The sequence below is a fragment of the Pyrus communis genome, chromosome 10, assembly GCF_041283825.1.
Source record: "Pyrus communis isolate YQ-2024b chromosome 10, ASM4128382v1, whole genome shotgun sequence".
Lineage (NCBI taxonomy): Eukaryota > Viridiplantae > Streptophyta > Magnoliopsida > Rosales > Rosaceae > Pyrus > Pyrus communis.
In genome coordinates, this window is record NC_142574.1 from 27,160,121 (window position 1) to 27,186,613 (window position 26,493).

At 35.6% G+C, this 26,493-nt stretch overlaps 3 protein-coding genes and 3 long non-coding RNA genes across 14 annotated transcripts; 2 read left to right on the forward strand and 4 right to left on the reverse strand.

The window, feature by feature from the left end:
• Positions 1–197: 197 nt before the first annotated feature.
• Positions 198–23,842, forward strand: LOC137729157 (E3 ubiquitin-protein ligase SPL2). Of its 2 annotated transcripts, none has more exons than XM_068468005.2 (6): positions 198–677; positions 781–930; positions 1,186–1,365; positions 21,839–21,960; positions 22,220–22,339; positions 23,344–23,842. In XM_068468005.2, the coding sequence occupies exons 1-6, from the start codon at positions 366–368 to the stop codon at positions 23,633–23,635; spliced, it is 1,176 nt and encodes a 391-aa protein (XP_068324106.2). In that variant the 5' UTR covers positions 198–365; the 3' UTR covers positions 23,636–23,842. The 2 variants fall into 2 exon arrangements, with proteins under 2 accessions (XP_068324106.2, XP_088534352.1); XM_088678226.1 differs by lacking the exons at positions 198–677; positions 781–930; positions 1,186–1,365 and adding exons at positions 20,349–20,800; positions 20,904–21,053; positions 21,309–21,488.
• Positions 5,204–8,149, reverse strand: LOC148693806 (UDP-arabinose 4-epimerase 1-like). Of its 6 annotated transcripts, none has more exons than XM_088677296.1 (5): positions 7,768–7,982; positions 7,039–7,083; positions 6,685–6,799; positions 5,519–5,632; positions 5,204–5,430 (listed from the first exon to the last, which is right to left on the reverse strand). In XM_088677296.1, exons 1-5 carry the CDS (start codon positions 7,845–7,847, stop codon positions 5,311–5,313), a joined length of 474 nt encoding a protein of 157 aa, XP_088533422.1. In that variant the 5' UTR covers positions 7,848–7,982; the 3' UTR covers positions 5,204–5,310. The 6 variants fall into 6 exon arrangements, 2 of the variants coding, with proteins under 2 accessions (XP_088533422.1, XP_088533423.1); XM_088677297.1 differs by having other exon boundaries at positions 7,039–7,192; XR_015951949.1 differs by lacking the exons at positions 5,204–5,430; positions 5,519–5,632 and adding an exon at positions 5,705–6,287 and having other exon boundaries at positions 7,961–8,149.
• Positions 8,966–11,055, reverse strand: LOC148693807 (serine/threonine-protein kinase CBK1-like). 2 transcript variants are annotated; one of them, XM_088677539.1, is made up of 4 exons: positions 10,973–11,055; positions 10,625–10,769; positions 10,410–10,523; positions 8,966–10,308 (listed from the first exon to the last, which is right to left on the reverse strand). In XM_088677539.1, exons 1-4 carry the CDS (start codon positions 11,032–11,034, stop codon positions 10,207–10,209), a joined length of 423 nt encoding a protein of 140 aa, XP_088533665.1. In that variant the 5' UTR covers positions 11,035–11,055; the 3' UTR covers positions 8,966–10,206. The 2 variants fall into 2 exon arrangements, with proteins under 2 accessions (XP_088533665.1, XP_088533666.1); XM_088677540.1 differs by having other exon boundaries at positions 10,625–10,756; positions 10,973–11,054.
• Positions 12,961–13,909, reverse strand: LOC148693808 (uncharacterized). The gene is made up of 3 exons (XR_015951905.1): positions 13,786–13,909; positions 13,570–13,655; positions 12,961–13,249 (listed from the first exon to the last, which is right to left on the reverse strand). It is a non-coding gene; the product is annotated as an uncharacterized LOC148693808 (long non-coding RNA).
• Positions 17,154–18,675, forward strand: LOC137729161 (uncharacterized). Of its 2 annotated transcripts, XR_011067973.2 has the most exons (5): positions 17,154–17,635; positions 17,727–17,851; positions 17,949–18,011; positions 18,099–18,165; positions 18,324–18,675. It is a non-coding gene; the product is annotated as an uncharacterized LOC137729161 (long non-coding RNA). The 2 variants fall into 2 exon arrangements; XR_015952679.1 differs by having other exon boundaries at positions 17,727–18,011.
• Positions 23,843–23,849: 7 nt separating the features above from the next.
• LOC148693809 (uncharacterized) lies at positions 23,850–24,907 on the reverse strand. The gene is made up of 2 exons (XR_015952491.1): positions 24,710–24,907; positions 23,850–24,159 (listed from the first exon to the last, which is right to left on the reverse strand). It is a non-coding gene; the product is annotated as an uncharacterized LOC148693809 (long non-coding RNA).
• Between the last annotated feature and the right edge of the window lie 1,586 nt (positions 24,908–26,493).

Consider the following 26,493-nt stretch of genomic DNA (forward strand, 5'->3'; position numbering starts at 1 on the left):
CAATAGAACTCCTTTTTCAATTAGAATCCTATTGCTATTACATATAATGACTCAATGGAAAGGAAAATATAAATACGTTGCAGTGATATTTAAAATAAGAATTTAATTTGTATAAATTATAATACAAATAGGAATGCTTTGAAACATCCTCCTTAATAAATATTATTATATTAGAATTATAATAGGAAACCTATCCGTTGTCTCTTTTCCTCTCTGTTGTTAAATACAATTCACTCTTCCTCTCTAATCCTAAATACAGTCAAATACATCTACAACAAAATACGCATTCTGATTTCACAATTTCTCTCCGTTCTCTCTGCTCTCATCCATCGCCCAGCAAACCCTGACGACAACCACCGCCCGCAATGCCGTCGCTGGATCAAATTTTAACCTCCCTGGTCTCCGAAGCCCTCTCCTTCAATGGCCCCATTGTGGGTGTAGCCCTAGCGTACGCCGCAGTGCGCACCCTCCAGACATTCAGCTCCTACTCCTCAGCCCTACGCAAGATCCGTAACACTCCCTCCGTCAAAGTCTCCGATCTCCGTTCAATCCTTGCGTTCGATCAGGTCGACCAGTCCGACGCAAAGCTTGTCTTCGTCCGAGGCACCGTTGAAGCCAAGTCCGGCGTACTCCCACCTCAAGGAACGAAAGGCGTCCTTGTTCAGAGAAGCCAACTGGTGCGTTTTGTTTGTTTGTATTATTCTATCTATTTTTGGGTCTCTTTACCCTGTACTCTATTTGGATAATACTGAATTGGTGAAATTGAAATTTTTGATCAAGTGTGTATTTCGCGATTGGATGGCCCTTTTCGGATGGCGGTCTGATGACAGGAGGAAGAAGCTTTTGGGATTGCCGCGGTCTGATATTGGAGCGTATTGGAAAGCATTGGGGAGGGCTTTGTCACTGCCAGAATCCAGGTCCTTACAAAAGGTTTTATTCTTATTCTTCTCTCTGTATTTTGATTTGATTGCTTATTTAATGGTTGGTGCTATCCGCACATATTTTTTTGCCTTCCACGCACCCTCGTAACATAACTTTTGGATTCAAGATGATCAAATGACAGAATTTCACAGGTGTGTGTGGAAGGGATAAGGGGTTCATGCCCTTATTTAATTTGTTTGAACGTGTTCTTGCAAAAACATTTAGAATATCAGTGCTAGTTTTGATCTATATTTATTTGTGTAGTTTCCTTTCATTCTTGTTGACGGTGGTGGTGGTTCCCGAAAGTCAAGTTCTGATTTTGTTAGCGTGAATGTGGATGGATCAAGGCACCCGTTACCTCTTACTACAGTGTATCGGCATATTCATCCTGTTGACGCTTCTCTCTATTCATCCGTGAAGACACTTTTTGGCCATGAGTACCCAGTGAGTTTTGCAAACTTTTAGCTCTCATTGTGCTTTTTTTTTTTTTTTTTTTTTTTTAATGTATAGCCCAGACGATATGGCTACACACCACTACTTTACTACTTTTTTGTATATTAAACATATGAAGAAAAATTTAGAACAAGAGAATATAGCTCGGGCTGTAGGGCTTGCTTTATTTTGCAAGCCTAGGATTTAGCCCACCTTAGAATGCTTGCTACAAAGTTTCAGAGATATTTTAGTAATGTTGGCAATGCCAGTTAAATTTCTTTATTTTGATAAAGAATCTGTCATAATATGGAGATTTTGGAGAAATTTCGGTGCCAATTTCAATAAAACTTGAGCCCATATGGGATCAGTACTGATTAATTTTCTTTCTGTTCCTTAAATGCTTTTATTAGTTTCCTTTTTATTTAGGGATCCTTTGCCTAAGTGTTTCTTTTTCAGAAATATTTTTTTTGTCTGGCAGTCATGGTTTCGTGTACACAGAGTATAAACAAAATGGGATGGTATCGAGTGAATCATTTTTACACACTGGATCACATTCCAAGTGTGTTATTGTTAGTTTAGCAGTGAGCTTAATGCTACTCTTTTTTTTTTTTTTCCCCTCACCTTGCATGCAAATTTCGATTACGATGTAAACTATTTTACAAAGTTTATACGTTAAAAATGGATGTTTACTGGTTTGAATTTGGAGTTTAGAATTTATGTGTTTTATATCAAGTTTCCATTAAATTAACATAAAAACTTATCAATATTTCCGCGGATATTCATATCAATATTTCTCCATGTCCGGGCTACTAACCGAAACTTAAGTTGTTCATTTACAAATATTTGTTTCAGGAATTGGAATAGATGGAAAAAGTGGAAGCAACAAAGGCAGCTACTGCAAGCAATTCGTGCTTCTGAGAGCAATGTTGAAACTCAAGTTCAAGGAGCGGATGCAGAGGATGAAGTTCCAAGGCATCAGTTGTGTGTCGTATGTCATACGAGTAGAAGGCAATACGCATTCATTCCTTGTGGGCATCTGCTCTGTTGCCAATCATGTAGTGCACTGGTCAAAAATCACGTTTCACCGAAGTGCCTTCTTTGTCAGGTGGAAATTCTCGTTTCGGTACGAATTTATCAATCTTAGCATCAGTTTTTCTGGTCATTATCAGCGGTTAGTTTGCTGTTTCTATGCATCTGAAAATAACTGCTTTGATGTGTTGTGAGATGTATAATGTTGGATGTAATATAATAATTTATTTTTTTATAACCTTTCTTTTCTAGGACTCTCCTCTCTCTCATTCTCTTTGTCCTATACTCTTTATTTCTTTATTTTCTATCAGTATCAGTACGTTTCAATTTGGCAAGCCAATATTAGTACGTTTCAACAAAATATGGGTACAATTCAAATTAGACATGGATAGACTGAGAAACACACATTAACCATATATCCAATCCTCTTCTTAATGGAACCGCCTCTTTGTTCTTCATGAATCCGTTTTGAGAGATTCCTTATGTGGGAAAGAGAATCAAGATTTTTCTTTTTCAAGGAATCAAGACGTTTGTACTGTTCAAATGGCATGGTAATCGTAAAGATCACAACATACAAAGCAAGAGTTCTTTCAGCACTAAAATGAAACAATGATGGGTTCTTCTCCCATCAGAAAATCCTTAATGCTGCTACTTAATCCAATATTTTTATTGTTACACCATTCCTTAAAGCAGCATATCCAATTATTAGGTATACTTGTTGAACCATGAAACGTACATCTACGTCTTCGTCGGCACACCACGGCCAGGGTTAGGCTCTGATACTAAATTGTCACATCCCGACCCGGGGTGGATCACTTCCCGGCCCCGCTCCACCACCGTAGCACTATATTGTCTGCTTTGGGCTTACCATTCCCTCATGGTTTTGTTTTTGGGAACTCACGAGCAACCTCCCAATGGATCACCCATCATGGGATTGCTCTAGCCTCCTTCTCGCTTAACTTCAGAGTTTCTACGGAACCCGAAGCCAGTGAGCTCCCAAAAGGCCTCATGCTAGGTAGGGATGAGAATATACATATAAGGATCACTCCCTTGAGCGATGTGGGATGTTACAGTTTTGTTGTATAAGTAAGATTTTATCAATCTACGGACTTAAAAAATTTGGGTCTTTGATTTTCCGTTTTTTACTGTGAAGTTTTTTGGGTAACTTTGGAAGTTAAAAGAGGAAATTTAGAGGAAATTGAAGTAATTTTTTAATATTTTGAATTTGGTCACATTATGAGTTTCAATTTTGATTATCTTAATGTGCTTTTCATGTGCTATGGTAATTAAAAAAAATTATTTGTTTTCATTCTCAAGATATTTACAAGAATACCCACAAAAAATGAAGAATGAACTACCTATTAAGAAGATCTCAAACAGACGTGTCTCTATTTTTACACCTGGTTGGGAGATATTTGTCGGAGTAAAAACTATTGATATAAGCCAACTGATTCTCAAAGAGTGGAAAAAGAAGCATGAGCAGTATGTATTCTAAATTCTTTAACAAGTCTGTTACAAGAAATTCTAACATTATATATATCTTCAATATACAGGTGACGCATGAAAAAGGTTGTAGAAGAATTAAAACCTTCAACAACTCCTCACATCATACGTATTTGGAATAAAGTCCAACAAATTAGGTACAACACAATTTCTTACCTATTTATTTTTAATGGCATTCTCTATATCATTCTACAAATTAATTATCTCAAATTATAATGAAAAAATAAAATAAATTCTTCTATACAGAAGAAAATATAGAAATTTTCAAGCAGAGAAAAGCAAAGTGCTTATCATTATAATGAATTTTAAACAAACTAGCAAAATTAAACAAAGTAGCAAAACCTGTAAAAAAAACCAATTCATACGCAAATAAAATTAAAGATACCTTATTATAATGAAAGTAGCAAAATAAATAGGTAAATTAACCTCTGACATAGAAAACAAATTTTAAGTTTCTATTTTGTGATTAAACAGAGAGGGGGACTAATAAAATAAAATTTGTTAAAAAAAAAAAGGTAAATACTTCATTTTATTTGCGTATGAATTGTTTTTTTTTTTTCACAGGTTTTGCTACTTTGTTTAATTTTGCTACTTTGTTTAAAATTCTTTATAATGAGAAGTACTTTGCTTTTCCCTGCTTGAAAATTTCTTTTTTTTTTTCCTTCTATATAGATTTATTTTATTTTATTTTATTTTTTCATTAAAAGAAACTTATTAATGAGTATCTACAAATTAATTATCTTAAATTATAAAAAAACAAAAACAATTTATGAGTGCAGGAAAAAGATAATAATGACCAAACAACTTTTCTAAATACGGTAAGTCTTCTCTTATTTTCATACGGAAGTATACTATAAATTCAAATTGCATTCAATTTTCAAATAGAAATAAAATTGCATTTTTTGTCAGTTTTACAAGCATCACACCCGTCTCAAAGTACAAAGGTTGAAGTACAAGACTAAGGTAACATTTCTTGCTATTTAATTTTGTAAACATGTTACAATTTGTTACCTCAAACTTGACAAATTATTAATCTTTCAGTATTCTAAAAGTAACTGGAGTAAAAGTATCAATATGAGAAAATTGTCAAGGTTAAAGGTATTTAGGTTAAATTGCTTACAACCCTTATATTTGGGATTGCGCGTTATCATTAGACGTCTTATTTTATCCTCATTGCTTGCAGATTAACCATGAAAATCTAAATCATCAAGTGCAAACGAATGGGTGGCAAGCATGGCTTTGGTATGTTGTCCATATTTTGCTTTGCTTCATATATTAGGAGTTCATCCCTAGCTAGCCTATAACTTTGACTGAAAACTTATGAATCTGAAAATTTTGATTTAAGGACATTAAATGTTATTAGAATGTATTTAGAAATGAAATTACATGTCATATTTTCAGATTTTTTTTTAGTAGTTTATGTTTTCACAAAGATACGGATTTTGGATCCCCCAAGTCAGTACAAATAAACTGAAGCCTCCCAGATTCAGGAAATAACTCTTGGAGAACCTTGACGGCACCTAGGTTTCCCCGTGAGAGGTTATCCTGTGAAAGAAAGAAATATTTCTAGGTCTAGAGTAATTATCAAGTTAAGTAATAGAGAAGACCTTGACTTCATCCAACAGAGACCTACCACAATAGTTACAAGATATTGATCCCTTAGGAGTCGTAATGCAGCATGTGAACCAATATATCCAGCACCTCCAGTTACTAGGACATGAGTTACCCCTGCTTCACGAAGGGAGAACTGGACCAATATAAATAGTACACGGTAAGAAAAGGTCTTTTACATAGAACTTCTGCAATTTTGTTGAAGACATGAAAACAAAATAGAACATTTTACTTCTGCCACACAAAAAAGAAAAGAAAATAGAACTCGCAAAATGTTCCAATGCAACAGCGCAAAAATCTCGTACCCAAATTTTCGTATCTTTAAGCATCAACGATAATCACAATACGCCAAAAAATAAGTCTACCACTCTGTCAAACATTAAGGAGATTGCAGATGGGAAATAATTGACCCAAGCAGGTATCAACAATATACAACAAGAAAAAGGACAGGACCAGATTTGATTAACCCCACCAGAAGCAAGATGATATGATCTATAATGATTTTCTCCAATGACGATAACCAAATCAACATCATACTGTGATCGCCGTCATGATTTCCTAGGACAAGGCTATTAGGACCCCTTAGCCTTCTCTTCTCTCTGGTGTCCCGAATTCCCTCACCCTGTCCCCCCTCCCTCAGAACATAGGCGTATGCCTATTTTTGAGGCACCCATGGAGGCTCCTCAGTGATCAGTGGTGACCACCTACCCATTCACGCCATGGTGGCTCATTAGGGTTAACTAAAAACATAGCACTAGCAACAACTATTCGCTTCTGTCCATCAGTGATATCTGGACAAAAGAGCAAAGTTATATAAGTATTTCTGTTTGAAAGTCGCCTCGCCATATATAACATCCAGCAGGGCCACTTTTTTCAAAAGAGCAAAAAGTTGGCTTTTGCAGTCTAGTTAAGTTAGGTCGCCATATATAAGTTAATCATGCATCCAAGGAAACAGCATATACAACCAAGACATTCTCGAATATGTCCGACCTCAATACTAAATAATTATTGTCGGATAACGATCAAATGGAAAGACAGGAAAAAAAAAAAGCTACAGATAATTGTCTAATAAAAAAGGAATCAATTGCATGAAGCAAATGATCATTACGCAGATAGTCACTCTAACACAATAATCACATACCGAAGTATACGTTCAACCAAAGAAAATACGCAGGATTAAGGGATTACCGAGCTTGTGGTATTAAAAGATGGGGATTGTTTCAGCATAATAATACATAATGCTGTAACAGTAGCAGCCAAAAGAATTTGTTGTTCTTCCTCTTGGGATCTGGGTACTCCATGCCTACAAGCACAGCAGGGTCCAAGACACAAGCTTAAAACATCCAGATAACTCAAAGCACAAAATATCCGAATTGAAACAATGCAGTTAAACCTTTGTTATAAACAAATTTCAAAACATATTGAGCAGATTCTAATTTCACCTCTACCTCCTTCAAATCATCGTTTCTCATAACCGCCAGATGAACATAACAAATTCACAGAAGAAAAGATAATCATAATTGAACGCAATCGAAAACTCACCTCCTAAAAGACACGGATCTATTAGTTCTTGACTGACTTATGGCCCTGCCAAAATTAAGCATTGGGAGAACGTCTTTAATGCTTATAAATAGGAATCAAATTTTATGCCTCAATCAAGTATGACCTATCCCTGAATATTCTTTTGTGTAATGCACTGCAGTGAAAGCCAAACACAACCAGCCAGAAAATTCAAAAAAATCGCATCCCAAAATTACTGAAATTCAAAAGCGGTGGTTATAACTGGGCCCTCTACAAATAAAGCAATCAAATTGAATAGGTTAAAATCCCAAAGGAGGAAATTTTTTAGAAACCCTGGAAATTTCACCGGCAAACTCCAAATTCCAAAACAGAAAAAGGGTTGGATTTAGAATCACAAGATCCAAACACTCCCAGGAGAAGGAACTCGAAAAAAATTCAAAAATAAACAACACCAGGAAACATTCCAGAGTCTACGGGAAACACATGGCTGTCAGAGCATGTCTGCCAAAGAAAGAGACCAACTTTGAAGGACCATTTTGCAGAGGGAAAGCCATTGTCAGGAATCTGAAATATTTGTGGGGTGAAACAAACCAAAACCCGTGAAAGCTCGAAACTTCGAGATCCACCGGCAAAACCACTTCAAATTTTGTGTAAAAACTCAAATAAGAAAATTGGGTTTTCTCTAAAATGAATTAAGAAACTGGGTTTTTTGTATGATGATCACAGATTTATTGTTGCTGACGAAAGTACCTGAAAGCTGACGAAGCAAAACGAGAAACAAAAGCATTAAAACACCGAAAACACAAAAGTACAGGGAGATGCAAAGGCATGCCAACGAGCACGAAAATCTAACAAATTAAGGCAAGGGTGCATGAATCCAACAGAAAAAGCAAAACAATTGACCACAATTGTAAGAAAACCAGAAGAAATTGAAAATACGTACGAGAGAGAGAAAGGGGAGAGAAGCGTACAATTAGGGAGAGAAGAGGAAAGGAGCGAGTCACAACAGGGTGATGAGGCGGTGTTGAATGTTTGCGGGCGGCTTTGCTTTGGGGGTTTGAAAATAAAGGGAGAGAGAGAAAAAGTGAGTTGTATCTTCTACTAATAGGCCGAGATTTCTCGGCGTGTTCATGTTTTTGAGTTGTTGTGTCAAATAAAAGATAAAATAAATAGTATGAAAATTAAATTTTTAGTGTAAAAATATGGTCTTTTGTTAAAATGAACAGTACCAGTACATTTTCGTTAAAATTCTCAAAAAAAATCCAACACTTGGAAATTTATAAATAAATAAAACATACAATTATTTTTCATTTTTTAATTATTTTTTGAGTTTTGCTAATTAAAGATTATTTATTTATACAACAATGTAATTTATACTAAAAGGTTGATAATTTTGCGTAAGTCATATTAAAATAGTATCACACTCAAAATCAAATTTTTGTTTAATAAACGATATTATCTACATGAAGAAAGAGGTGTAGGCTTAGTCTCACAATGGGTTAGCAATAATGTGTTCAAATTCGTCTTTGGTCAGAATTAAACCTAAAACCTCTCATTTGCAAGTGAAGAGTAATATCACTAGACCGTAGTATTAAGTGGTAAAATCAAACTTAAGACAAGAGTAATATGAATGGACAGTAAGACAATTACATAAAATCTATCTAAAACTTTTTGGAGACGAATTCTAATTTGGATTTGGATGCAAAATAAAGCACATTGCTATAATTAATTAGACTAAAATGTCTATCTGTAAAAATTTAAAGTTTTTTCGATTAAGCAAACTGAAAAGAAAATTTAAAAAGCCAAACGAAAAAAAATAGCATTGTACGGAATTGGATTCTCTCAGAGACAAGCCTTCGGGATCCTCCTAATCCAACAACACGAACCATTGAATTTTGATTTAACAACTACAAACAAGAAGATTCGTCTAAAAATAATAATAATTGTAACCGTTTAATTAAAATCTAACCGTCTGTGTTAGTAAAGCATGATCATGAGAGCTTACCTGAAGGGGATCCAATTCCGCACTTTACAATGTTGTTTTCTCAGAATCTTTCTACGGTGTCTTTTCAGCGTCGAATGTGGACCGAGTTACTGTACACCTAACCAATTACATGCCACCCTTTCTCCTTTTTCTTCTCTGTTTTGTGGGGTCCACCAGTTTGTAATACCCACGTCTTGAGACAGATTTTTTTTTTCCTTTCTATTTCTTGTTTAAAGAGTTTGACTGTTGAATATTTATATTTGGAAAATGTCATGGACGAGATATTTTTGGAGTCGGGATCCTCGTCGGATCTTCTCTGTTAGTATCATGCCAATCTATGACTACAAGGCAGCAGTTTAAGTAATTCCTAGATGGTATATTTCTTTTTCCTTGCTTCCTTGTTGATCAGTCAACACATAAAATCAACCGGAAGACAGCAAGACTAATTAACACTAGCACAGAAACAACAAAAGAAGACCAACCCATGAAGAAAGCAAGTTACTAGGTTCTGAAACCAGAAGAAACCCAAGACCAACCATAACCCTTGCAGAAGAATTAGGTATAACCCTTTAAAAATTTATATGATAAAATTTGATTTTCCAAATGTCTGATATTCATTATACCTAGTATATTTCATAATATAGAATGATTTGTATAAACCTAATGAATGTGTGCATGTATAGTAAGTGATTGAAGATTAGGGTAACCCCTAGTATATCTTGATAAGATACCATGACTTGTATAAACTTAATGAATTATGTTAAACAAGCCAACGCAATGTGTGTGTGGTAAATTGATTGAAGATCCCAATCATGAACATATGAGAAGTGAAACTGAAGTATTAAATATTATTTTATGAATAAATACCCGAAAACTGCATTAACACCCTAAAAAGGTGATGACAACTAGTATTGAAATGTCATGAAGTGATCTAACTGTTACTCAGTACTACCCGCCATCACTCTGAATCTCAACACTATCAATCAAGTGAAGAAAGAACAATGCATATTTGCTAGACCTGCAAACTTCTTCCGTAAGGCATATGATTTAATTTACTTTTCCTCACACAACGCTTCCATTTTTACCGAGTATAGGCGAACTACTTTCACATTAACTTCCTAGACAACCAAACTAAGTGCAATCTATATTCTTCCTTGAATTTTAAGAAAACTATCAAATCCTGTTTTGCAGTACTCCTGCTAAAGCTAATTTGCAGGCACACTATACAGATGCAAACTCAAGTAAACTTCGATACTTGCCTTTCTCCACCGACCAGATTTTGTCGAAGTCTCTACTGGAGCCACCAACTGCAACCATAAAAGGAAAACGGAATTCAAGATAATGCTAAGCTAGATAAGGAAAGATGGGAAACCGTCAACACTTGGATAGGTATCATTATTTTCCTCACCTCATCAAACTGCTCAAAGTTTTGAGTATCTAACTCATTGTTAACCTCTGGTATGAAAGCGGCTTCCATCTGATATAATCTATCCCATTGTAACCCATCAAACCATGGGTGAGCCTTTCATAAGGAAACACATTTCAACCCTTTTTTTCCTTAACCAAATAAAACATCAGTCAACCAATAATGAGAAAGAGTGGGAATCTGTGAACCATGCTAACTTTTATTTCATGAGCTCCTTGCGTCCCAAGCCTCTGCTCGACATTGCAGAAGAGCTTGCAAATGAGATCCTTGGCTTCAGGAGAGAGCTTTGCTTCTTCTGGAAATTTCAGATGAGTTCTCCAGTTAACAGTCTGCATGGCATAACTAACGATTTGTTTGATAAGAATATACAAATAAGATGTCAGCAGGAGATTCCTCAATTAGTACTGCTTCAAAAATAACCATAGTTCCATAAAATAAGGATACAACAGGACTCCATTTCTTAAATCTGCATTGTTAAACCTATTCAGAAATCTGAATCTTGCATATTACACAAGTCAAACAGAAAAAATCAAAATTCAGTTTACCTTTCTGCATGTTGACATTCTTCGGAATAGAAAGGTGGAAATCCTACAAGCAACTCATACATAATTGCACCAAGAGACCACCTGATACAGAAATTCCGTTACAAATGCTATATCACTCTCACATGTCCCAAGGTGAAAAATGTCCGGAAAAAAATGAACTAACCAGTCATATTCCATTCCATATCCTTTCTTTAGCAATACTTCCGGAGCAATGTAATCTGGAGTTCCAACTGTTGAATAAGCCTAAATGACATATGAAGGGACCATTTTATGCAAATATTTGAAGATTTGTTACAAAACACTTGAAGAGAAAGCCGAATCTAATTACTGTACAAGAGGAATTAACAAGTTCCTGTATGAAGTATAAATTGTAAGCAACAGAGCATAGCAAGAAAAAATAATACTTTTCCCTCAAAGATAACATTATTCCTGTTGTGCATCCCGTTTTATGTAATATCTGTGAGTGTCATGCCAATCTATGACTACAAGGCACCAGTTGAGGTAATTCCTAGATGGTATATTTCTTTTTCCTAGCTTCCTTGGTGTCTCACTCGTTCGTATGGACACGTATACTATCCAAATATGCCAAGAAACATGGCAAAACAGGGAAGAATAAGAACGTCCGCATCGAAAAAAAAATGATGTGTGATTTTGTGTTCATAGGAGGAAGAAAGAGTTCCTTCAACCTCCCCCCAGAGAAAACGGGAAGGAAAGAGAGAGAGAGAGAAAAAAAAATGCTCTATAAAAGTGAGGGTGCGCCCCACCTGTCACACACATTAAGGGAAAAAATGTCAAATACGCCAATTAATGTAAAATTATCAAAGTGCTCTCAGTGTCTCACTCTTTTGTACGGACACGTATATTATCTAAATATGCCAAAAAATATGGCAAAACATGGAAGAATAAGCACGTCCTCGTAAAATTCTGTTTAGCCCATTAGTAGTATTTTTGTCATTTTACTTATCGAAAAATAAGATTCTACACCGTAAATATAAACGTGTCGAAACTACGAGTACGAATACAAAATATCCGGGGACGGGATTTCACGGGAAACCTTATCCTACCATATTTACTAGTGCTAGATGCTTTCCACTCACATCTCTAACATTTTTAACTTGCAGCACCAGCTCCTTTTACGCGAATCCAAGATGCAAGACTTAGACATCACTGTGCAGTTGCATTAAGAAATCCGGTACATACTACATAGCCACCGTTAATGGAATAGTCGAAGTTACAGGGACGCTATCATCTAGTGTATTCAAGGGCTCGACCCTGGCGAGATATTCCTCCTTGCTCTGCGGACCATAGTCTCATACCTATTGCCAGTGTCCCGGACGTAATTCCATACGTCTTCGTACGGTATAGCTCCAAGTAGGATGGCTCCAGTAGCAACAAAGACATTCTTTTCTATTCATTTGTTGATATCTAGGTTCTGACTTTTATTTTTGTTATCTTAGTTGGCAACAGTCGTAGCTGCAGCCACTCTCATGGGATATTTAGGGTCTCAATTGGCTTTCCCTGCTCCTACACGCTCTCTTCCTGCTGCACGAACAACACAACCAATGGCTCGTAACCCGCGAAGCACATCTGCTTCAACATTGCGGCCTGTTCTGAGGTTCTTGCGGAACATGCCAAGTCGCTGGCGCATTGCAGGTACAATTTTGATTGCTGGTGCTGCAGATGAAGTTGCTCCCCTGGACTTCTTTGTGGCCCAAGTTCAACGCATTCCGACGAATGTCTTTGTTGCTACTGGAGCCAAATTGTACCTGCAATGCGCCAGCGACTTGGCATGTTCCGCAAGAACCTCAGAACAGGCCGCAATGTTGAAGCAGATGTGCTTCGCGGGTTACGAGCCATTGGTTGTGTTGTTCGTGCAGCAGGAAGAGAGCGTGTAGGAGCAGGGAAAGCCAATTGAGACCCTAAATATCCCATGAGAGTGGCTGCAGCTACGACTGTTGCCAACTAAGATAACAAAAATAAAAGTCAGAACCTAGATATCAACAAATGAATAGAAAATGAGAGTGGGAACAACTTAACAGAAAACCTCCGGAAAGAGAACCTGCAGAAAGAGACTGGCAGAGCAGGGATATAGTGTTTGGAATTAAGGAAACAATGGATGTGCAGCAATATCTGTAGAGTCTGACTACACCTCGTAGTAAACGCCACAGACCGCTGAAAACAGCCCTTAGACTATCAAAAAAGGTAGGGTTGGGGGCTTGGAAAACCCTCCACAGAACAGCAACAGCAAGGAGAATGATGGCACCGATCACATAGTACCTAAAAAGACTCTTAGCTTAGAACAATCAAACTGAAGATGTCATGTCAATCTGATAAATAAAAAACATGTCACATTTAACAAGAAACTAGAAGAACCGTTAAGGAAATAAACTGAAGTTTTGGACATTTTGAATACATCAAAACAGTTTGAATCGATAACAATTCCAATTTGCATTTGAACTCAGTCCTTAGAGGGTTGAAAAGATAAGATATCACATTAAAAGAAACCTCCAACAGAACACAAATTCACCATAACTAAACCCTAGAAATCACAAATCCACCATAACTAAACCCTAGAAAATGTTCAAAGGTAATCTTACCCGTAGCTTGTGAGGCGATCAAAATTGATCGCATCAAACGGTGATGATGCCACCCAACTCAAAATTGCAGCGAAAATTGAAGGCACCTAATTAGCAAAACAAAATAACCTAAATCAAACCTAAATCAAATAGCATAGCAGGTCAGGAAGGAAGGGAGAGAGAGGCGAGGGAGAGAGAAGAGAGGGGGGAGAGAGAGAGAGATTAGAGAGAGATTACCATGTCAAAGGAGATCGAATGCGCAATCGAATGCGATAGATCCGAGAGCGAATGTGCGATCGCATGCGCGACCGAATGCGAGAGCGAATGCGCGAGTTCTTGCGAGCGATTGCGCGGGAGAAATTTTGCTACAATACCTGAAATCTATCTATATATACAAAAGTGAGCCTAGTTTAGTGAAGCTTTCCAAAATGCCAAAAATGCCCATCTGTCCAAAAATTTCAAAAAACAAGGACAAACTGGTAAAAAACATAAAGAGACAGATGCCGTTAAAAAAACAAGAAAAAAACGAAAATAAAAAAATGCCGGGAAATTGAGGAAAGAAACGTGGAAGAGAGATTGCACACCTAGCAATTTGTTACACGACTTGGAAACGATACGAAAACAACGGGTTTCGGGTCATCACGATAACTAATCGGATTATTATCGGGTTACATGATAATAACCCGTTAATAACGGATCCTTAACAAGTTTACACGAGAGTGATATGCGGGTAACCTGTTTTGACACGATAAAAAAATGTTATTTTGATTATTTTAATTTTTTAAACTACTAAAAAAAACATACTATAAAATGCAATAGATATAATGAATATGCATATATTGTTTATTAATTATTATTCCATATAAATTTTAAAATTTAAGTTTTATTTATTTTTATAGTATATTATAGGCAAAGATTGAGATTAAAAATCATAAAACACATTAAAAATAAAAATATCAAGTAATTTAAAAATACCAAACACATAAAAAAAATTATAATAATTAATTTCCCACCTAATATTTAACCCAAAGAAACTTTAAGTGTTAGTTAATGTATCGTTTTGATGGGATACGCATCTTATGAAACTAATTTCAATGATCTAACCGTCAAACTTGTTTATATATGCTTCGAGATCGCATACGCCAAAATTTGCAAAAAACAAATATTCAAAGATCAAGTAACAAGACAAAATTTTTCGACGGTTATAAACAAAAAATCACGATTTAACGGTTATTTTAACTCTGATTTTGATGTTTTTTTACAGCTATACTCCTTGACCCTATATGAATACAATGAATGAATTCAATCTTTAATTTAAAATATTTACACTAGTGGATACCACAAAATCTTATGTTATACTTGATGAAAGTATAAATAAACTCTTAAGTGTTAGTGAATCTATCGTTTTGATGGGATACGCATCATACGAAACTAATTTCAACAATCCAACCGTCGAACTTGTTTATATATGCTTCGAGATCGCATACACCCAAAATTGCAAAAAACAAACATTCAAAGATCAAGTAATGAGACAAAACTTTTCGACGGTTATACACAAAAAATCACGATTTAACGGTTATTTTAACTCTAATTTTGATGATTTTTTACAGCTTACACTCCTTGACCATATATGAATACAATGAATGAATTCGATCTTCAATTTAAAATATTTACACTAGTGGATACCACAAAAACTTATGTTATACTTGATGAAAGTATAAATAAACTCTTAAGTGTTAATGAATTTATCGTTTTGATGGAATACGCATTCTACGAAACTAATTTCAACGATCCAACCGTCAAACTTGTTTATATATGCTTCGAGATCACATTCGCAAAAAATTGCAAAAAAAAAAACATTCAGAGATCAAGTAACGAGACAAAACTTTTCGACGGTTATAAAGAAAAAATCACGATTTAACGGTTATTTTAACTTCGATTTTGATGATTTTTTACAGCTACACTCCTTTACCCTATATGAATACAATGAATGAATTCGATCTTCAATTTAAAATATTTACATTAGTGGATACCACAAAATCTTATGTTATACCTGATGAAAGTATAAATAAACTCTCAAGTGTTAGTGAATCTATCGTTTTGATGGGATACGCATCCTACGAAACTAATTTCAACGATCCAGCCGTCAAACTTGTTTATATATGCTTCGAGATCACATACGCCAAAAATTGCAAAAAACAAACATTCAGAGATTAAGTAACAAGACAAAACTTTTCGACAATTATAAACGAAAAATCACGATTTAACGGTTATTTTAACTCTGATTTTGATGATTTTTTTACAGCTACACTCCTTGACCCTATATGAATACAATTAATGAATTCGATCTTCAATTTAAAATATTTACATTAGTAGATACCATAAAATCTTATGTTATACTTGATGAAAGTATAAATAAACTCTTAAGTGTTAGTGAGTCTATCGTTTTAATGGGATACGCATCCTACAAAAATAATTTCAACGATCCAACCGTCAAACTTGTTTATATATACTTCGATATCGCATACGCCAAAAATTGCAAAAAACAAACATTCAAATATCAAGTAACGAGACAAAACTTTTCGACAGTTATAATGGAAAAATCACGATTTAAAGGTTACTTTAACTCCGATTTTGATGATTTTTTACAGCTACACTCCTTTACCCTATATGAATACAATGAATGAATTCGATCTTCAATTTAAAATATTTACATTAGTGGATACCACAAAATCTTATGTTATACCTGATGAAAGTATAAATAAACTCTCAAGTGTTAGTGAATCTATCGTTTTGATGGGATACGCATCCTACGAAACTAATTTCAACGATCCAACCGTCAAACTTGTTTATATATGCTTCGATATCGCATACGTCAAAAATTGCAAAAAAAAAAAACATTTAGAGTTCAAGTACCGAGACAAAACTTTTCAACAGTTATAAACGAAAAATCACGAATAAACGATTATTTTAACTCTGGTTTTGATGATTTTTTACAGCTACACTCCTTGATCCTATATGAATACAATGAACTAATTTGATCGTCAATTTAAAATATTTACAGAAGTGGATACCACAAAATCTTATGCCATGATGATCTATGAAAATTGAGGATTTTGTAAAAGGAATAACATGTAATAGAGAGAAAGAGAGAGATGTGTAATTGAGGTATGTTCTATTCCACCCCATCGTGACACCAATAAGGGAGTATTATGTTTCAAATATCTTCCTTTATTTTAAGCGTACCTGATTAGCAGAAAACGACAAAAACCTTTGAATTTGTAGAAGATCCTTCTCGGAAAGCCGAAATTGTATCTCCAATGTGTTGTATCACGTTCAACACAGAAAAATTAAATTGAATCAATAGCATTTAGATCAATTCAATAAAATAATAAATTAATCATAAAAAGAATGATTAAAACGTAATACTCCCCTATTGGTGTCACGCTATTGGTGTCAAACTTCTGTCGGCTTACACAGACTGTGACATTGAAGAAATAAAAAAAACTTGCTTAGTCAAGCACGGTTAATCATCTTGATCACATGGTATTGTATAAGTTTGCTTGCGTCCTTTGAATATTTGAATTGGTATCGGTCTGAGTGAGTCATGACTTTTCTGGGGAGCAACGCTTGGATAACCGATCATGATTTGATTTTCTGAATGCAACTGTGGCTATTTAATCGAGCTTTCTCTCATGGATTTAGCATGACATAACATATTCAAGAACTCATAGAGACAACCATACTCGGGTTCTTTGTTCTTGTGAAGAATTGTTAAAACTGACACATCTACTTAGTGCTTACCAAAATGTTGCATAAATATTAAGTTGGTTGTTGACATTTGTGAAGAAATTTATATTTGTTGATAAGAAGATGCAATTTTGACTTTTAAATATATAACATTTACCTCTTTTATCAAGGCGGCAAGGCCTGAGGTTTGTTTCTGCAACATTGAAATATTGTACATGTGAAGATGCTGGAAAGTGAAATTAATGAAGCCAGATGACATGTGAGGCGGCTGGAGCATGAAGACCTTGACATCGACGACGAAACGCTTTCGTCTTTGGACTTGGCTGCCAAGTGTTCAGTATGTCATTTCTAAAACCCTAGAAAACCCAAGTAGTATTTTTCAAAAAATATAATTTTTGAATTTTTGAAGTTTTACTCGTTGTGTTTAGGATTTGCCTGCATTGTCATTGTGCGGAAATGAGCTTGAGAATATGGAAGTAATTGTCGAGGAAGTTACAAAATTCCAGAATCTAAAAGCTCTATGGCTGGACAGTAATCCAGTTGTGCAGAATTGGTACACACAATTTTTGATATGTAGAGACTTGTTGCCTCAACTCAACAATTGTTTGCCGAGAGATTTTGTTTTTTAATTCAGTGGTGGTGATTGGCAGATAAAGTTCTTCGGGAGTTGCTAACTCTTGAAATCTATAATTCCAAGTTTACCTCCAATTTTGGTGAGTGCTCAGTGGGGTTTTGTGGAGGAGTGTATGACAAGGAAAATATGGATGTGCTGATTTTTTTTCCAATTGGTAATGCTGCAGAGAGAGTATTTCAAACAAGGAAAACTTGACCAGTTCCGCCAGATTTTGGAGGAAGGGTCATGTGCTGGTAATCATTGTTTCTACACACTCGCAAATATTTGAATTTTTTATTACTTTTCTTGTAATTGCTATAGGTGATTAATGTGGAATGATGTTTGGTGGTCATTATTTTCCTTGGTGCAGATATTGATGAATATTATTCTGATGTTTGGTGTTTTCTTTCAGGCAACTGCTTGCCAGTAGAAAGAAAAAGGGTGCATATAGTTCTTCAGGAGTTGCCGAGTCTGGTATCACGGGCCGACAAGGTCACGTTTCGTACTACACTAGAGTATGGCATGATCTTACCATAGCATGGTTAGGAAAAATTATGCTTTAAGAAAAGGTGTTGCCTTTTACTCGGTATCATTATGTTGATGGGGTTCTTACATTTTCCACGTTGTGTTGTTAAAAATGTTGAGTGGGAAGAAGTTTATTGCTGTACAATGTCGCTGCGTTTTGGAGAATCCTCTGTGTGTCTCTGTAGATGTGGTTGATCATCCATTGACAGACTTATCTTAAGGCATTTTTACCCCATGCTAATCAGCCTTCCAATGTGGTGTCTCGCTAAAACAAATCCATAAGGTGGCCCTATGATGAATTTGTCAGTTATTAAGGAAATCAGAAAACCCTTACGGTTAGTCAGCAACAGTGTTTAACAATCTTCTGGGCTTATACTTGTCATGAGTGTGATGTGTGGCCATAAGCATATGTAATGATTGTGATTTAGTATGTAATGTATATTCTGCAGGACTTCAGCATTATTGATCTCTTTTGATTTGGTGGTCCACTTGCATTGTTGTCATTGTTTGCATTGGCATGCATACTTCATCCTGGCCCATTAACATGGCATTCTTCAGCAGTATGTGAAAATCTGATTAGTGAGCAGGATTAGTATTTGTGTAACGTTGTTTGCATTCACTTAGTTCTTTCGTAATTTTGGACTCTTTTTGACAGGTTTGGGACAAGTTACAACGGAAGACAGGAGGTCTTAGAAGTTCAGTATCAAACCTTGTTACTGACAGATTTGATTATAACAGGTTTGGCATCATAATTTTTGTTGTTGTTGGTAGTATTCGCAAGTGAATTAAACTTGTTCGGGATGAAATCATTGAAGAGTTGAAGCCTCAACCTTGCCGTTATTTGCCTCGTCATAAACGGATGGAATGCAGTTTAGATGCTCTCATCAGGGAAGAATTTTTTTGGCGACGAAGATGAAGAATATCTTGGTTAAACCATGGTGATTGTAACATCAGATTCTTCCATGAACATGCAAAGTCTCGATCTTGAGTCAATTCTATTTGTGGGGTGCCTGATGAATTTGGAACTTGACATTTAGATTCAGCAAGGGTTGGCCGGTTGTTTTGTTCTTATTTTAGTACACTCTTGTGTCAAACGGGGGAAATAATACGAGGAGAGTATTGCATTTCATGGATTCTCGTGTTACTGATAAAATGAATGGTATACAAGATTTGAATTGGAAGAAACTCTTTTTAAGATGCCTCCGACAAAATCTCCTGGAGTACATGGTAGGAGTTGGATTGTTGTCATGTGGATATCTTTTGTAGTGATTGCGTCTTTAATAAACAAAATACTATCTAAAAGATATAATGTTACATTTACCATCTATTTATATTATCTTTTACTACCTTAATAAAGAGGTAGGAACAGTCAATGCATGTAGATTCTATCTCTATTGAAGATGGTATAAATGATAGTATAATTAGAGGGTAGAATAACATCTCTGATGGTAAAATCCCATTAAAAAGGAAAATTCTAAAATTTACCCAATTAAATTGGGACTGCAACGAGTATGAAATTTTTGAAAAAATCCAACTTTTCCGTCGGGGTTCGAGGCTTCCCATTGCGAACACTTACAGGGGCCCACCTACCTTACTATTGATAAAAAAAAAAGGGGGAAAAAGGTCATGTAACGCAACAATAGAACTCCTTTTTCAATTAGAATACTAAGAAAAGTTGGAACCTATTGCTATTACATATAAATATATAATGACTCAATGGGAAGAAAAATATAAATACGTTGCAGTGATATTTAGAATAAGAATTTAATTTGTATAAATTATAATACATATAGGAGTGCTTTGAAACATGCTCCTTAATAAATATTACTATATTAGAATTATAATAGGAAACCTATTATACTAGGCAGACAATGAAATCTATCCGTTGTCTCTTTTCCTCTCTGTTCTTAAATAAATTCACTCTTCCTCTCTAATCCTAAATACAGTCAAATACATCTACAACAAAATACGCATTCTGATTTCACAATTTCTCTCCGTTCTCTCTGCTCTCATCCATCGCCCAGCAAACCCTGACGACAACCACCGCCCGCAATGCCGTCGCTGGATCAAATTTTAACCTCCCTGGTCTCCGAAGCCCTCTCCTTCAATGGCCCCATTGTGGGTGTAGCCCTAGCGTACGCCGCAGTGCGCACCCTCCAGACATTCAGCTCCTACTCCTCAGCCCTACGCAAGATCCGTAACACTCCCTCCGTCAAAGTCTCCGATCTCCGTTCAATCCTTGCGTTCGATCAGGTCGACCAGTCCGACGCAAAGCTTGTCTTCGTCCGAGGCACCGTTGAAGCCAAGTCCGGCGTGCTCCCACCTCAAGGAACGAAAGCCGTCCTTGTTCAGAGAAGCCAACTGGTGCGTTTTGTTTGTTTGTATTATTCTATCTATTTTTGGGTCTCTTTACCCTGTACTCTATTTGGATGATACTGAATTGGTGAAATTGAAATTTTTGATCAAGTGTGTATTTCGCGATTGGATGGCCCTTTTCGGATGGCGGTCTGATGACAGGAGGAAGAAGCTTTTGGGATTGCCGCGGTCTGATATTGGAGCGTATTGGAAAGCATTGGGGAGGGCTTTGTCACAGCCAGGATCCAGGTCCTTACAAAAGGTTTTATTCTTATTCTTCTCTCTGTATTTTGATTTGATTGCTTATTTAATGGTTGGTGCTATCCGCACATATTTTTTTACCTTCCACGCACCCTCTTAACTTAACTTTTGGATTCAAGATGATCAAATGACAGAATTTCACAAGTGTGTGTGGAAGCGATAAGGGGTTCATGCCCTTATTTAATTTGTTTGAACGTGTTCTTGCAAAAACATTTAGAATATCAGTGCTAGTTTTGATCTATATTTGTTTGTGTAGTTTCCTTTCATTCTTGTTGACGGTGGTGGTGGTTCCCAAAAGTCAAGTTCTGATTTTGTTAGCGTGAATGTGGATGGATCAAGGCACCCGTTACCTCTTACTACAGTGTATCGGCATTTTCATCCTGTTGACGCTTCTCTCTATTCATCCGTGAAGACACTTTTAGGCCATGAGTACCCAGTGAGTTTTGCAAACTTTTAGCTCTCATTGTGCTTTTTTTTTTTTTTTTTAATGTATAGCCCAGACGATATGGCTACACACCACTACTTTACTACTTTTTTGTATATTAAACATATGAAGAAAAATTTAGAACAAGAGAATGTAGCTCGGGCTGTAGGGCTTGCTTTATTTTGCAAGCCTAGGATTTAGCCCACCTTAGAATGCTTGCTGGAGACGGGGTTTGACATTTTCGGGCCAAAAAGAGCCCTTTGGACCAATACTGGAGATGGTAGTGTTTTTAGCTTCTGTAGTATTTATAATGGTTTTTTTTTTTTTTTTTTTTGGTTGTTGATTTGGTTTTGGTTTCGAAGGCCAGTGTGCTTGAGCAAGTGAAGATTCTTCCCTTGGGAAAGGAAATTAGTGCTGTTGGTCTCTGCAGTTTCAAAAATGGAGTGCCGGAAGTCAAGTCCTGCAAGGATTTTCCCTATTTTCTGTAAGTGGCTTTGTTCTGAGCACATTCTTTTGAATCTTCAACTTCGCTGTTAAATTTTGAAAAGTCATTACTCTTATTCCGGCAAATGTGGTTCTCCAATTGTCGGTCCCAGTCTTTTTCTTATAGATTGAATTTCATATTTGTCTTTTTGTCTGTCAATCTATTATATATCATTTCTGCTCTGAAGCGTGAATGGTTGTGCTTTAATACTTGCTCTCTGTACTTTGATGTGCATTAACTGATTTTGTATGATTTGCAGCTCTGAGATGTCTAAGGATCAGATGGTTGTAGATCTTACAGCACACACACAATTACTGTTATTCACTGGGATTGTTCTTGGTTCAGTATCAATCGGAGTCCTTGGCTATTTTGTTGCCAGGTACAATTTTCCTTGAAACCTTAAGTTCTTGTGATCTCGTCTTGTGAGTTACCATTCAATCTTTATAGCTATTATATGTTTATAGGCTTGTCTAAGGGTCAGACCTTTTGTTTTGCTACTGAATTTGGATAATACACGTGTAATTTCCTATTGTTCCCTTAATGCTGTACAATCAAGGATTAAAAAAATGTTGAATACTACTGAAATGTTGGCCGATGTTTCATTAAAAAATTGGCTTAGCGGTACTTTTTTTGGGGGGGGGGGGGAAGGGGAATCGCTATCTTGCTATGATAGCTACAAAGTTTCAGATATATTTTAGTAATGTTGGCAATGCCAGTTAAATTTCTTTATTTTGATAAAGAATCTGTCATAATATGGAGATTTTGGAGAAATTTCGGTGCCAATTTCAATAAAACTTGAGCCCATATGGGATCAGTTCTGAGAATAAGATTCATTTCACTTTCTAGTCTATCTATCTTCGCATGTTTCATGTGATTATGTTAAGTGTGTTCTTTTGTATGGTACTGATTAATTTTCTTTCTGTTCCTTAAATGCTTTTATTAGTTTCCTTTTTATTTAGGGATCCTTTGCCTAAGTGTTTCTTTTTCAGAAATATCTTTTTTGTCTGGCAGTCATGGTTTCGTGTACACAGAGTATAAACAAAATGGGATGGTATCGAGTGAATCATTTTTACACACTGGATCACATTCCAAGTGTGTTATTGTTAGTTTAGCAGTGTGCTTAATGCTACTCTTTTATTTTTTTTTCCCCTCACCTTGCATGCAAATTTCGATTACGATGTAAACTATTTTACAAAGTCTATACGTTAAAAATGGATGTTTACTGGTTTGAATTTGGAGTTTGGATGTGTTTTATATCAAGTTTCCATTAAATTAACATAAAAACTTATCAATATTTCCGCGGATATTCATATCAATATTTCTCCATGTCCGGGCTACTAACCGAAACTTAAGTTGTTGTTCATTTACAAATATTTGTTTCAGGAATTGGAATAGATGGAAAATGTGGAAGCAACAAAGGCGGCTACTGCAAGCAATTCGTGCTTCTGAGAGCAATGTTGAAACTCAAGTTCAAGGAGCGGATGCAGAGGATGAAGTTCCAAGGCATCAGTTGTGTGTCGTATGTCATACGAGTAGAAGGCAATACGCATTCATTCCTTGTGGGCATCTGCTCTGTTGCCAATCATGTAGTGCACTGGTCAAAAGTCACGTTTCACCGAAGTGCCTTCTTTGTCAGGTGGAAATTCTCGTTTCGGTACGAATTTATCAATCTTAGCATTAGTTTTTCTGGTCATTATCAGCGGTTAGTTTGCTGTTTCTATGCATCTTAAAATAACTGCTTTGATGTGTTGTGAGATGTATAATGTTGGATGTAATATAATAATTTAGTACGTTTCAACAAGACATGGGTACAATTCAAATTAGACATGGATAGACTGAGAAACACACATTAACCATATATGCAATCCTCTTCTTAATGGAACCGCGTCTTTGTTCTTCATGAATCCGTTTTGAGAGATTCCTTATTTGGGAAAGAGAATCAAGTTGTTACTTTTTCAAAGAATCAAGATGTTTGTACTGTTCAAATGGCATAGTAATCGTAAAGATCACAACGTACAAAGCAAGAGTTCTTCTTTCAGCACTAAAATGAAACAATGATGGGTTCTTCTCCCATCAGAAAATCCTTAATGCTGCTACTTAATCCAATATTTTTATTGTTACACCATTCCTTAAAGCAGCATATCCAATTATTAGGTATACTTGTTGAACCATGAAACGTACATCAAGTTCTACAAATCTCTGCCAAAGATAAACAGCATGAGGTATAGATAATGTACAAGTGAAAGTGAGCTGCAACAGAAGAAAAAAATAAAAAAATCATTCAAATTCAAAATTCAAGAGATAATATTGATGATTTAATAGTTAATATCCATTAATAATCCCTTAAAAAGGGACATATAATTTTGATGATTTTATAGTTAATATCCATTTAGTAGTTAATAGCATTAACATATTCCTTAAAAAGGGGCATAAATTTTAACGCGTAAAAAAAAACCTTAATCGACTAAAAACATAAAGTGGGAAATCAACATATAAAATTTTTCATTTAAAAGAAATAAACTAATGATATGTAAATAAAAAATTTTAAAAATGCTTAGGTGGCCATTAGTCCAAGCAATTTGATCAAATCTTTAAAAGACACAAAAGGTAGAAAAAGAGTGGGACATTCTAATTTTCCTTAAATAGATGGTTCGGATCATTAAAATTCGATGTAGTATGGACTCACAACTAATCCCCATTTTCATAAAAAAAATATGAAAATCCCTTCCTTTAAAAGCAGGCTTCCTACATGTATATATATCCATGCAAATTCCCGCCAAAACGTTCTGCCTTGTGAAGATGAACTTAGTTTTTCCAATGTCGTTGCTCAAAATCTATTCCTTCGAATCCCAACTGATAAGTTCAAAGATCAGAACGGCAGTTAGTTACGAATGCGAGAGAGAATGCGCGACCGAATGCGAGAGATGCGAGACCGAATGCGCGGGATGTACAGTAAATTTCAGGAATCGTAACAAATTATCTCCCGCGCATTCGGTCTCGCATCTCTCGCATTCGGTCGCGCATTCGCTCTCGCATTCGTAACTAACTGCCGTTCTGATCTTTGAACTTATCAGTTGGGATTCGAAGGAATAGATTTTGAGAGCTCTAATTTGGTGAAGCTTTCAAAAATGCCAAAAATGTCCATCTATTTCCTTCACAATCAAAACCTAAAAAATTCAAAAAACAAGGACAAACTGGTAAAAAAACATTTTATATCTACCTTGCAACCCACTGCTCTTAAATTAAAAACAACTATTATTTACACAGTTTATTTAATCAGTTTTTGAGTATAAACAGTGTTGTCCTTGATTGAATAATAATGTCAAACAAAATCAAGAGAAAAATATAACCGCCCAATAAGAATGACTTACCGAATTACATCACAATAACAAAAAGTAAAGAATAAATAAAAAGGCAAGTAAATGGCATTATATCAATTGATTGAGTACCTAATTTGACTAAATCCGAAATCTCAGCTGTATACGAAGGGCAACAAATAAAAAAAGGAAAAATCAGCATTTCTCCAAAATCAGAAGACAACCGAATTATCGAGCTACACTTACGATCCAACCACATAAAAGAAATCTTCTAAATCGGAAAAAAAACTCTCCTTTTTCTTACACACACACACACACACACACATATATATAATCATTCTCCTTTTAGCTACTTCAGTAATGTGCAAAGTTATGGACCTCAAGCTAACCTTCCAATCCACTATTTCATTATGCAAGTCTGACCCTAGTGTTTTAAAATTGCAAAAATTAGTCCAAATCACAACCGAAAACCCAAACAAAACCCCAAATCTATTTTTCTTGAACAAAATAATTGGTTTTTTTTTTTAATAATATTCAAAGTTTTTTCCATTTTTAATCTCTTTTCCTTAGAAATTTTTTTTATTCCAAACTTGGTTTGTGAAATTATTAGGCTTTGATTACCTAGAAATATGAATTGCTAGGTCCGAATTAATAATTCTCTAGAGGCGAAAACATGCAACATTTTCTTGTAAAGGACAGATCAAAAGAGCAGAAAATATTTTGAACCCAACCAAATAGAAGCAGAAATTAACAATTCTAACGTATAATCGAAGAACGGCAAAGCAAAAGCCTCAAGATTTTGAACAAAAAAATCTACAAAGAAAGAGGGCAACATATTTTAACACTTAAACTTGAATAAAACCAAATCCACAAATTTCGAAAAAGAACTGACAGATGCAATAATCGAATAGCTTACCGGAAAATGATGAAGTCACAAAACCACTGAGATCAACATAGAAGATAGCAAAAGAGAGCAAACAACGGCAAAAGCCAAGAACTAAAAAGAGCGTAAGAATAACTGGACTTGAGTTTGGTGGGTGAATGAGGATAGATGTAGGGTTTATATGGACAAAAGAAAAAAGGATAAGGTTCTGGACAATGTCATGTGGCACTACGTGATTGCTTGAAAATCTTATCGAAATCTTGACTAAATTATTTTAAACAGATAGTGACACGTGGCGCGTCAGGATTGGTTGAAAATCTATTCACAAAATAG

Bases quoted from the DNA above. Each gene is read 5' to 3' on its own strand.
- LOC148693806 (XM_088677296.1), bottom strand. From the start codon at position 7,847: ATGCCTTTGCATCTCCCTGTACTTTTGTGTTTTCGGTGTTTTAATGCT. The intron at 5,633-6,684 runs GTAATCCCTTAA...ATATTGGTCCAG, and splicing joins CTTTTAATACCACAAGCTCG to TTCTCCCTTCGTGAAGCAGG. The intron at 5,431-5,518 runs GTAGGTCTCTGT...TTTCTTTCACAG, and splicing joins AATATCTTGTAACTATTGTG to GATAACCTCTCACGGGGAAA.
- LOC137729157 (XM_068468005.2), top strand. From the start codon at position 366: ATGCCGTCGCTGGATCAAATTTTAACCTCCCTGGTCTCCGAAGCCCTC. The intron at 678-780 runs GTGCGTTTTGTT...TTTTTGATCAAG, and splicing joins TTGTTCAGAGAAGCCAACTG to TGTGTATTTCGCGATTGGAT. The intron at 21,961-22,219 runs GTAAGTGGCTTT...TATGATTTGCAG, and splicing joins AAGGATTTTCCCTATTTTCT to CTCTGAGATGTCTAAGGATC.
- LOC148693807 (XM_088677539.1), bottom strand. From the start codon at position 11,034: ATGTATGAGTTGCTTGTAGGATTTCCACCTTTCTATTCCGAAGAATGT. The intron at 10,524-10,624 runs GTTAGCATGGTT...TCCTTATGAAAG, and splicing joins AAGGAGCTCATGAAATAAAA to GCTCACCCATGGTTTGATGG. The intron at 10,309-10,409 runs GTGAGGAAAATA...TTATGGTTGCAG, and splicing joins ACTTTGAGCAGTTTGATGAG to TTGGTGGCTCCAGTAGAGAC.